Below are 11,151 nucleotides of genomic sequence, written 5' to 3'. Positions count from 1 at the left end.
CACCGTTTTCTACTCGATTTTCCTCATTCAGTTCAGTTCAGTTCAGTGGCTCAGTCCTGTCCAACTCTTTGCGACCCCATGAATCGCAGCATGCCAGGCCTCCCTACATCACCAACTCATTACAGGGCTGTAATAGTATTTAATGGGGCTCCCCTGATGGCGCAGTTGGTAAAGAATCCGCCTGCAATGCAGGAGACTCCGGTTCCATGTCTGGGTTGGGAAGATACCCTGGAGAAGGGACCGGCTACTCACTCCAGTATTCCGGCTTGGAGAATCCCATGGACTATACATACAGTTCACGGGCTCGCAAAGAGTCGAATGGGATCTCAGGTCGGAGAAAAAGTTCTTGAGAAATAATTTAGTCTACCAACTAGCCTGGAATATGTATTTTCCTAGACAGAAATAAATAGAGGACCCTTCCACTGAATTCCGCGGGATGCAGTTTTCTTTCTGTCCATAGTTCTGTGGCCTGGGAGTGCAGAAAGGAGAAGCGTTTGTCCTTCGCTTCCTCCTTCCCTTTGTTCCTCCTTTTCCTTTCATTTTAAAATAAGAGCTAGAAATCCGCAAGCTAAACTCTTTCTCTTCTTTAAGCACCTCTCCGCGGAGTCGGGGTTTGCTCCGGAACGGCTCCGCCTCTCGCTCGCCCGGATTGGTTGAGAGTCTAGCGGACCGAGGCTCGGGGCGGAGTCCGCGGAGCCCGGGCGGGGAGCGCACGCCCGGCGGCCGGGCTGACCCGCGCGGGGAGCGGAAAGACGCCCTTGCCTCGCCGCCCAGGAGGCTGCAGCGGTGCCGCCGCACGGTCCCGGAGGCCCTGCCGCCGCGCGCCGTGATGTGGAACCCGCTTCACGAAACCGACTCGGCCTCGGTGGCCTGGCCCCGTCCGCGCCGGCTCTGCGCGGGGGCCCTGGTGCTGGGCGCCGGCCTCTTCGTCCTCGGCTTCCTCTTCGGTACGAGGGGGCGGACGGGGGTCCGCGCCATGCTCGGCCCCCAGCCCGCCCGGCTGCCTCGCGGCCCGCCGGGCTCCGGGGCCCCCTGCCGCGGCGGATCCTGCTGCTGGGCTCCGCGGCGGGGATCGGGCTGGGGGGCGTGCAGACCAGCTCCCGCGAGTTAGGTGGGACTTCGTTGCCGGGGACGGTGCACGTTTGCGTTCTGGACGGGCTGCTGTAGGACAGGCTCCCAGGGTCAGGAGGAGAGTGCAGAAACCCTGAAGCTGAACTTGAGAAAGTTCCACCGGCTGCAGGCCTGCGAGAAATTGGCACCTTTCCGCAGGATCTGGGGGGCATTTGCTAGGTCGTCCAAGAAGCTTTGTAAGAAACGACTCTTACCTCTTTGGGGTCTTTATCCGATACTGCTTCATGTGTACAGTGAGGAGAGCGCTGGGCATTGCTTCTCGGGAGCCCCTTTCTCTCTTTTTGGAAGTAAGTAATAGAGGAACAGTTAGTAACTGGCTGACCTTATTGTCAGTGCTCTGAACAGAACTTTAACAGCAGTGCTTTCGAGTTTCCCCCTTTGTACTAATTTGCAGACCTAACCCAACTCCCCAAGGTAATCAGGGAGCAACGCTGAGATTTTTCTTAAAGACTCTGCAACTTCTTCCTGACCTTGAGCAAGTGAGGGAGTCTCTCTTACTCTCAGTTTGTGAGTCTTTGTAAGAACAATGGCTGTAACTTACTGGGAGTTGTAAATTGGCACTTTATTCTTCCCTGGTGAGGAGATGCTTCTAATTGTACTTCTAATGCACAAGACCAGCGTAAGGTATCGCCAGGTAGTTTACCCCTACTATGAATTCTGGGCTCCCTTTCTGGAATTTAGAAGACCAGGCCATAAACTTGCTAGGAATAGTAGTTTAGTCACCAAGTCGTCTCTGACTCTTGCAGCCCCATGGACAGAGGAGCCTGCCATGGGATTCTCCAGCATAGAATACTGGAGTGGGCTGCCATTTCCTTCTCCAATAAACCTGCTAGGTTGGCTCAAACTCAGTCTCTTTTTGCTTGCTTTGTGCCCTTTGAACCACATTGTGCTTATAACTAATGTGGATATCAGGGTTGCTGTGGGGCTAAGGTGAGATAAGTGTGCTCATTAAGGACACCCGCCAACTTGAGTTTCAATTGTCTCAACTGAATACGTGGGAAATTCACTTGGCAAGGTTAGCATAAAGATTAGGATCTTATGTCTTTTTTTTTTTTTTTTGGCCACTCTGGGTCTTGCTGTGCTTGAGCTTTCTAGTTGCCAGGAGTGGGGGCCACACGGCTCAATAGTTGGACCTCTTGGCCTCTAGGCTCAACAGTTGTGGTACTGAGGCTTAGTTGCCCCTGGCATGTATAATCTTCCCGAACCAGGGATCCAGCTTGTGTCCCTGTGTTGGCAGGTGGATTCCCATCCACTGTGCCACCAGGGAAGTCTTCTCTGTCTTTTGGAAGCCTTTTGTGCTTCTTAGTGTTGCCCTTTGGCTTCCCAGGTGGCTCAGTGGGTACAGAATCAACCTGCAATGCAGGAGACTCGGGTTAAATCCCTGGGCTGGGAAGATCCCCTGGAGGAGGGCATGTCAACCCACTCCAGTATTCTTGCCTGGAGAACCCGGTGGATAGAGGAGACTGGCAGGCTACAGTCCATGGGGCTGTAAAGAGTCAGACACGACTGAAGCACCTGAGTGTGTACCCAGTATTGCCCTCGGCCCCGTACAGTGGCTTACAGAGTGTGTTCTTTATTAATGTTAATTTTCCCCTAGGATTCTCTGCTCCTTCCCTCCCACAGGCCTCCATCCTCGTATCCAACTCATTTTTCAGATCTCGATTCAAGCATTTCAGCCCTCGTGTGCCCTGATCTTAAAGTCGTTTCCAAGTCCCTCCTTTTTTTTTTTAAACATACTGGTGGAACTGTATTTCCATTTGCTGCCAACCATTTATTTCAATACACATGTGTATATGCATGTGTGTAACATGTATGTGGTTAATAATTGGAAAGCTCCATGAAAGCTAGCTGGGTGGTTTTGGTAACCATTTATGCACAAATTGTATCATTTAGCTGAATATCTGTCATGAAGCCAGCTACAAGGGATCATGGTCCTGGGAGAACTGCCTGCCCATTGCCTCTGGCCTCTGTCTTGCAGAGATGTTGGGTGTCTTGCAGTTTCATTGTAGCTCTCTGAAGTTGGACTTCTCAAGCCTGCCTTCAACTGGAAGCACAAAATATTTTTTTTTTTTAAATTTTAAAATCTTTAATTCTTACATGTGTTCCCACACATGAACCCCCCTCCCACCTCCCTCCCCGTAACATCTCTCTGGGTCATCCCCATGCACCAGCCCCAAGCATGCTGTATCCTGCGTCAGACATAGACTGGTGATTCGATTCTTACATGATAGTATACATGTTAGAATGCCATTCTCCCAAATCATCCCACCCTCTCCCTCTCCCTCTGAGTCCAAAAGTCCGTTATACACATCTGTGTCTTTTTTGCTGTCTTGCATACAGGGTCATCATTGCCATCTTTCTAAATTCCATATATATGTGTTTGTATACTGTATTGATGTTTTTCTTTCTGGCTTACTTCACTCTGTATAATCGGCTCCAGTTTCATCCATCTCATCAGAACTGATTCAAATGACTTTTTAACGGCTGAGTAATACTCCATTGTGTATATGTACCACAGCTTTCTTATCCATTCATCTGCTGATGGACATCTAGGTTGTTTCCATGTCCTGGCTATTATAAACAAGCACAAAATATTTTATCACACTTTGTTTTAGTGTCAGAACCAGAACAAATTACAAGACTGAATTGCCTTCAACTCTTTGAAATGATTTATGTACATGAAATATGTTCATAATTAATTCATTTAACATCTACTAAATGTTTCTTCTGGGTCAGCAGAGGAATAGTCACTGGGGATAGAAGCTTGAAGGAGAAAGAAGGTGGATCTCCTTTCTGCTTCCTTTTTCCCCATTAGTTGAAGTGTATTTAATTTTAGTGCTAATATCATAAAGCATTTCTTAGAATAACAGCAATACATAATGAAATTAGATTAAAAATATATTGTGACTGATTCGTAATTAAGTCCGTGTGCATGATTTTTTTCCAATGGAGGTAGGCAAGAGAAAACTTCAGGAAATCTCAGTTAATGCCAGAGGTCATGGACAATTTGTGTTTTACATATGATAAATAAAATAATAAAGAAAAATAGGCTCTGTCTGTAAGGTCATATCCCATTTCCTATATTTGTTTGTCTTTTGCAGGATGGTTTATAAAGTCCTCCAGTGAAGCTACTAACATTCCACAGCATAATGTAAAGAAAGCGTTTTTGGATGAGTTGAAAGCAGAGAACATCAAGACCTTCTTGTAGTAAGCAGATACTTCAAAGTTTATATCAAGTTGAAAAATTTTGTTATTCTGTTTAGAAGTTTGATCCATTATTTCATAAACAGAAACTGACTTAAAAAAAAATCTTATTATTGAAGATCTTGTATCACATTTCATCTCAAAAGGATTGTACCCTCAGCTGAACTTTATCATGATAGATGTTTTAAAGCAGGTGTCAGCATACTTTTCCTGTAAAGAGCCAGCTTTTGTAGGCTGGCTGATCTCTGTCACAACTACTCAGCTCTGCTATTGTAGCACCAAAGAAGTGATAGGAAATACATGTTGGAATAAGGGTCATTTTTCATAAAACTTTATATTATCAAAATAAAATTTGAACTTTGTATAAATATGTCACAAAATATTATTCCTCTTGGTTTTTTTCACCTATCTAAAACATGATAATCATTTTTAGCTTGTGGGCTGTACAAAAAAAAAACAAGTGAGCTGGATTTGGTCAGGGAAACATAGTTTGCTGACTCCTGTTTTAGAGGAAGATAATGTATTTAAGTCAAAAGAATAAATTTGGACTTTGAAGTCGGACATTGACAAGTTTAAATTCCATCTTTGCCTGTTGATATTAACATAACTTCGATTGAATATGTAACCTTCCTGAGCTCTCATTTCACATCTATAAAATGGGAATAGTGATACTGTTATGATGAGCATATGCGTGACCTAGTGTAAAAACCTGCTGCCTCTTTCCTGAAATAGCTATCCCTGGTATAGAGAAAAAGAGTAAATGAGTAAACTTAAAAGGTATTTGCAAGACAACTAAAAATAAAACACTTTTATTGACTAATCGATTGGAATACTTAAGACTCTTTCAAAACAGAATACTTGAAGTCCTGATAATGATGAAAGGATTCCTTTATGAATGCAAGTTATAATTTTGTATAAAAACAGCCAAGTGGACAGATAGATAGATGCAGCAGACCCAGGTTCGATCCCTGTGTTGGGAGGATCCCCTGGAGAAGGGAATGACTACATTTTCCAGTATCTTGTCTAGAGAATTTATGGACAGAAGAGCCTGGTGGGCTACAGTCCATGGGATCTCAAAGAGTTGGACATAATGAGGCAACTAACACCTGAGAGAATATACACATAGTCTTTAGAATTAATACCTTCCTCTCTCACTTTCTGGACCCTCAGCATTTTGCTTATTCTCCATGGCCTTGACCAAAATCTTGGCTCACTGTGTACCGATGATGAACATAAATATGGAGTGACTATTTCTTTGGCAGGCAGAGGGGGAGCACCTCAAGAGCTGTGCTCCTCTCCTTGGAGAATAGTATAGTGTATGGTGTTAGTCGCTCAGTTGTGTCCGACTCTGTGACCCCATGGACTATGACCTGCCAGGGGGATTATCCAGGCACGAATATTTGAGTGGGTAACCATTTCCTCTGCCAGGGGATCTTCCAGACCCAGGAATCGAACCCAGGTCTCCTGCCTTGTAGGCGGACTCTTTACCATCTGAGCTACCGGGGAAGCCCTGGAGAATGGAAGAGGTTAAATAGTCAGATAGGATTATGTGACAGGGATCAAGGTATTAGCATTCTTCTGCAAACTGACAGGGTTAGCATGTGTGCAGGGTCTCGGGTGGTTGGGTCTCCTAAACTTGATGAGTTTTTCTGATTCCTTTAATCTCACCATATCTCAGGTGGTTTCCTGGCTGTCCCTCTCTTGATTAGCAGCTGTTTTAAGTCTGCCCTTTGGAACTCAGGGAAGGTCATGAAGGTAGAGTCTTGCCTATAGAAGTGGGGGACAAAAAGGCCTCCATGCCTGAAACCCCACAGGGCCCTGCTTGGCATCATTTAGAACTCAAGAATTTTCACCATTAATACAAAAAGAGATGAACAGAACCCCCACTCACCCCTCCAAGGGCCACAGACTCTCCAGAAGCCTCCTGAACTCCCCATAATTCCAGTTTGCCATTTGTCCATTGGAGCTGTTCAGTCTATTTATACCCTTAGGTCAGGGGTCATTATAAAGGCTCAGATCTGTCTTCTCCCCTTTTCTAACCCTTTGCTTTACTGCTAAAGATTCTCTACTGTTTCGAAGTTACTTGACTCTGACTGGGAGGATTAACCTTGGCGTGCAAGGTTGTCCCCTGTCTTCCTTTTGTTTTGTAACACCTGGTTAAAGTCTCAGATTTGTTCATTATTTTGCATTCTTCCTCCACCTGTTCTGAAAGACAAGGTTATTTTAGAGGAATGTTTTAGAATTTCACTGATCTGCATTTGAATACCAGTTCTACCTTTCACTGCTTTTCTTTAAGTCACCTAATGTCTCTAAGCATTGTTCATTCGTAAACCAAATGTAGTGTATTAAAACATACATCAATAGCTCCCTTTATTAATTGAGATGACATAATGACACTTAGGACATATTTAAAGTTTTCTAGCCAGACAGAGATGTATGTGCCTATTTTTAAAATGCATGATGTTAGCTATTTTGGATAGTTACTAAATTATTCAAATAAATTTAAAAATAACTTGATATTCTAGTAGGTCAGGAAATTGTGACACATTTCTCAATTGATTAAAACAAAAAAATAGGAACTTCTGTTTATTACCAGTTGTCTCATTGAGCCTCAGATCTTTGTGTATTAGTGAGGTAGCAATTTTCTCCTTCTGTATGAATGAGAGGGCTTCTCTGATGGCTCAGAGGGCCAAGAATCCTGTCATCTGCAATGCAGGAGACACTGGAGTCTCGGGTTCCATCCCTGGGTTGCGAAGATCCCCTGGAGGAAGAAGTGGCAACCGATTCCAGTATTCTTGCCTAGAGAATCCCATGGACAGAGGAGCCTGGTGGGCTACAGTCCATGGGGGTCTTAAAGAGTCAGACATGACTGAGCTGCTAAGCACGCACAATGAATGAGAAATTTAAGACATGGCCAGGATCATACAACAAGACAGTGGCAAAACCTGCAGTACACTGATTTTGTGCCAATTGATTTTATTTATCCTTGGAAACAAATCTTTTTTTTCCTATTCGTCATTTTTAGGATCAACTTTTCTCCAAATGAATGGATTCTAATGCTAATCATAGTATGCTTGTTGTATGTCAATTGATAACAACAAAACTTTTACCAGGAATTTCACTCATCATGTTACCTGATGAAACTTGGGTCTGCTAGCCTGCTGGGCAGCAAAGTCAATCTACTGACACTGGCTTGAGGTGAAGGAGTACGGTGTTTATTATAGGGTGCCAAGCAGAACAGACACCTCATACTCAAATGACCGGAAATCATAGATGGCTTTCAAAGGGAGGGTTTTTTAAGACAACATTTGAGATGCTGGTTGCAGCTCATGGACTTTCTTCTGATTGGTTGGTGATGAGGTAACCAGAAGATGTTTCAGAAATCTGAATCATCAACTTTGTGGTTCTGAGTAGTCTCAGGTCTATGTCCTGTGGTCAGCACGTAGTCACCATACTCCAGCTATGTGGGGTTCTCAGTTTCTGCAGAACAGCTCAAAGATATGCATCAGATTGTTATATTGTTTAAACTATCATTACTTTTCTTGCTTTACCACTTTTCCTTTATTTCTGTATTCGCTCACTTCCATAATAGTAATTGCTTGTGTCTGCTCTTTGGAACTCAGGGAAGGCCTAGGAGATTAAAGCCTTTTACTACAAAATATAAACAGGGGGCTCTGTGGGGCTTTTGTATCTGGGAGGGCCCTTCGAGGTACTACTTGGCTTCAATCTGCCTTTTTCTTTGACACTCCTTAATCCTGACAGGAATAGAGACTGAATGAGAAAAAGGAATAAGGCTTTTTGGATAGAGAGGTTCATCATGATCTTGGCAGGGGAATTTAGTTTTAGATCTGATAATGATCTCCTGTGTGTGTGTGTTTGTGTGGGCAGGGTCAAGCCCCCCGTAACAATTCATGTAAGAATCATTCATGTAAGAATAGAGTTATAGCTATGACTTCAGGAAATTTACATACTTTGCATCTATTTTAGTTATGTTACAGTTTGGATTTGTGTAATAGGGAATAAAAGAGCAACATGTTGGCTGTGTAATGTTTTCTTTCCAGGTCGATGAGGAAATGCATAGATGCTCAGCTGCCTCTTAAAATTGTGTTCTTTTCATTACTGTATTTTGCAAATACACATTAGAAATCATATGTAGGGTTTTAAACTTCTAAATATTTATTGAATGAGAATTGTAGTACTGTTTTTGTAAATAAAAATTTAAATGATTTTACTCTAATTATAAAATTAATCCCAGGACTCCTCTTCCTCCCTTATTTATTTTTAAGATACGCAGTTGATTCAGCACTTGAAATTAGGATGACTATAGCTATGTTTGTTATTTTTTTTTTTTTAATCACTGTAAGAATGGAAGTAGGTTGAGTTTAGAAAAACCTACATAATTAGAATGAGAATTTCATGAAGCTCAGGACATTTATAAGCTAGAAATGAATAAATGTCATTTCATGACACATGATGCTTTGTCATATATGGGATTTTTTTTTCTTGAAACTACTTAAATTGAAAATAACAGTGAACTGAATCTTCAAGGAAACAACAAATTTCCAAGAAAGAGAATTTTAAAACAAAAGCCCCAGTATCTACACATATTAAATGAGAAATTAGTCTATTCTTGAAAATACTTGTGGTAGCTAAAATTTCAGCCGCATAGTTTGTTATTTGTTAAAGATATTCTTGGTCAGACTAATTATCATTGTTGATTTTTAGTATTATACTTAGAATGCATGGTGAATGGAGTACAAAAGATTCAGTTTGAGCGTGTGTAAATATGTCCAAATTACTTCTTAAAGAAGACAATTTAAAATGGTTGCTAGTCAAAAGCTTTCTCACTTGGCTATAATGTTCATTATTTTAAAATAAATGTGATTATCAGTAGTTCTTAGAATGTCACAGCTTGATCTTTGGCTGAAAATATTTTTTACTTTCCAATTATATTTTACAAGGTAAAATAAATAGATAATTCCATGAAAGTTCAAATATGCCTGAGTCTTAAGGAAAGAACAGAACGAACACTTTCTTCATCTCATGTGGAGAGATCATCTACAGGCATACACATACCAATTCTCTATGAAGATCAGTTTTTCTGATTTTTCTCTTGAATGAGTACAAGTTAGAGCATGAGGATTTTAAAACACACTTTAAAATCTGTTTGACTTGATAATGGTACCACTTTGCTTTTTTAAGGTGTAGCATTTAAAAGTATTTTTTTTTTAATGTAAATCTGCTTTATTTGGTTATTGATTTAAGACAAAGCCTAACTAAACAATTTCTAACCACTTTCAATTTTTGTTCAACAGTAATTTTACACGGATACCACATTTAGCTGGAACAGAACAAAACTTCCAGCTTGCAAAGGAAATTCAAGCTCAGTGGAAAGAATTTGGCCTGGATTCTGTTGAGTTAGCCCATTATGATGTCCTGTTGTCCTATCCAAATGAGACTGTTCCCAACTACATCTCAATAATTGATGAAGATGGAAATGAGGTAAAAAGAAAGAAAAAATAAGCTCCCCCATCTTCTCTTTTGAAATGCCTTCTGTAAAAGAATGCCCTGTGCCATCTCCAAACACTGATAGAAATCAGTATTGACACTTGTGAATGATGCCTTTAATGATCTTACTGTTGGTGCCAACTCTTTCTTAATGATGTTTGAATTTAATGTGATGTTGAAAAGATTCTGAGAAATTGATGCTTCATGACAGTTGCTATTTTCTTCTTTTTAACTATTGTTCACTAACAAAATATGATATGTTAGTAAACTACAGCTAAATTAGATACACTTTTGATTGGTTCAGATGATAAAAGATCATGCATCAATTTGAGGATGCTAGGAAATTGAGAGAGATGTGTTGTTTGAGCTAGTAGATTTTTATTGGTAATTCATGATTATATTTCCTATGATCATGTATTCAGCTGTGTACCCAGAACTTGGGTGTGGGCATTTGGAAAGAAGAGAGTTTGGAGAGAAACACTAGAGAATTACATCTATGCTAAAAACTTACAGTCTTCTTTGCTATTTAGGGCACATAATTGGAAAAGAAGATGATACAAGTAGTTGAGATATTTCATATCATGATGTATATTCAATATGAAAGCTCATAAAATATAACTCATATATTCATCACTGTTTGCCTTAGAGCTACCATATCCATATCTAAAATAGCCCTTTTCCTCTAGATAGCTTTCTTGAGTCCCCTTCTCTGGAGCTTCTAAATTGCATATAGCTTCAAATGTATCCAGTTTGATTGGTCAGCACAAAATATCCTGTGATTTTTGTACATACAAATTTTTAATCACCTCCTCTTATTGACTGATGAGTCAGCTTCTTCTTAATGATTAATATGCTATTTTGCAGTCAGTGATATAATCCCATGGTAAATTTCCTAATATGAGTTGAAACTTTACATATTCACTCTTTTAAAATTATAGTAGTTAATACAGGTTAACTTTTAAAAATACTCTCAAACCATTTCACAATTATAAAAATATTTTTAAGGTTGGTGTGGGGAATACCAATATACTCCATAAAACTCCATAGCTTTTATAAGTGGTGACATTATCTATATAATTATTAAAAAAGTATATTTAGGAAGAATATTTGATCACATAGTAAAATGCCAGTAATATTAAAAAATACGTGGAAACAGTGGGGGAGGGAGAGAGTGAGACAAATGGAGAAAGTAGCATCAACATATACACACTATCGGTTTAAGATGGACAGCTGGTGAGAGGTCCCTGTGTAGCACAGCGAGCCCAGTCTGGTGCTCTGTAATGACGTGCATGTGTAATTAAGACTGAT

At 40.9% G+C, this 11,151-nt stretch overlaps 1 protein-coding gene across 1 annotated transcript in view; it reads left to right on the top strand.

Moving 5' to 3' along the window:
• Positions 1–829: 829 nt before the first annotated feature.
• Positions 830–11,151, top strand: part of LOC128068851 (Putative N-acetylated-alpha-linked acidic dipeptidase) — a 68,550-nt gene continuing 58,228 nt past the window's right edge. The window contains exons 1-3 of the mRNA XM_052662087.1: positions 830–947; positions 4,233–4,338; positions 9,651–9,837. Of these exons, the coding sequence (XP_052518047.1) occupies positions 830–947; positions 4,233–4,338; positions 9,651–9,837 (411 nt within the window). The remainder of the gene's footprint in view (positions 948–4,232; positions 4,339–9,650; positions 9,838–11,151) is intronic.

The sequence above is a fragment of the Budorcas taxicolor genome, chromosome 25 (assembly GCF_023091745.1).
Source record: "Budorcas taxicolor isolate Tak-1 chromosome 25, Takin1.1, whole genome shotgun sequence".
Classification (NCBI taxonomy): domain Eukaryota; kingdom Metazoa; phylum Chordata; class Mammalia; order Artiodactyla; family Bovidae; genus Budorcas; species Budorcas taxicolor.
This window is presented reverse-complemented; position numbering and strand designations above follow the sequence as displayed.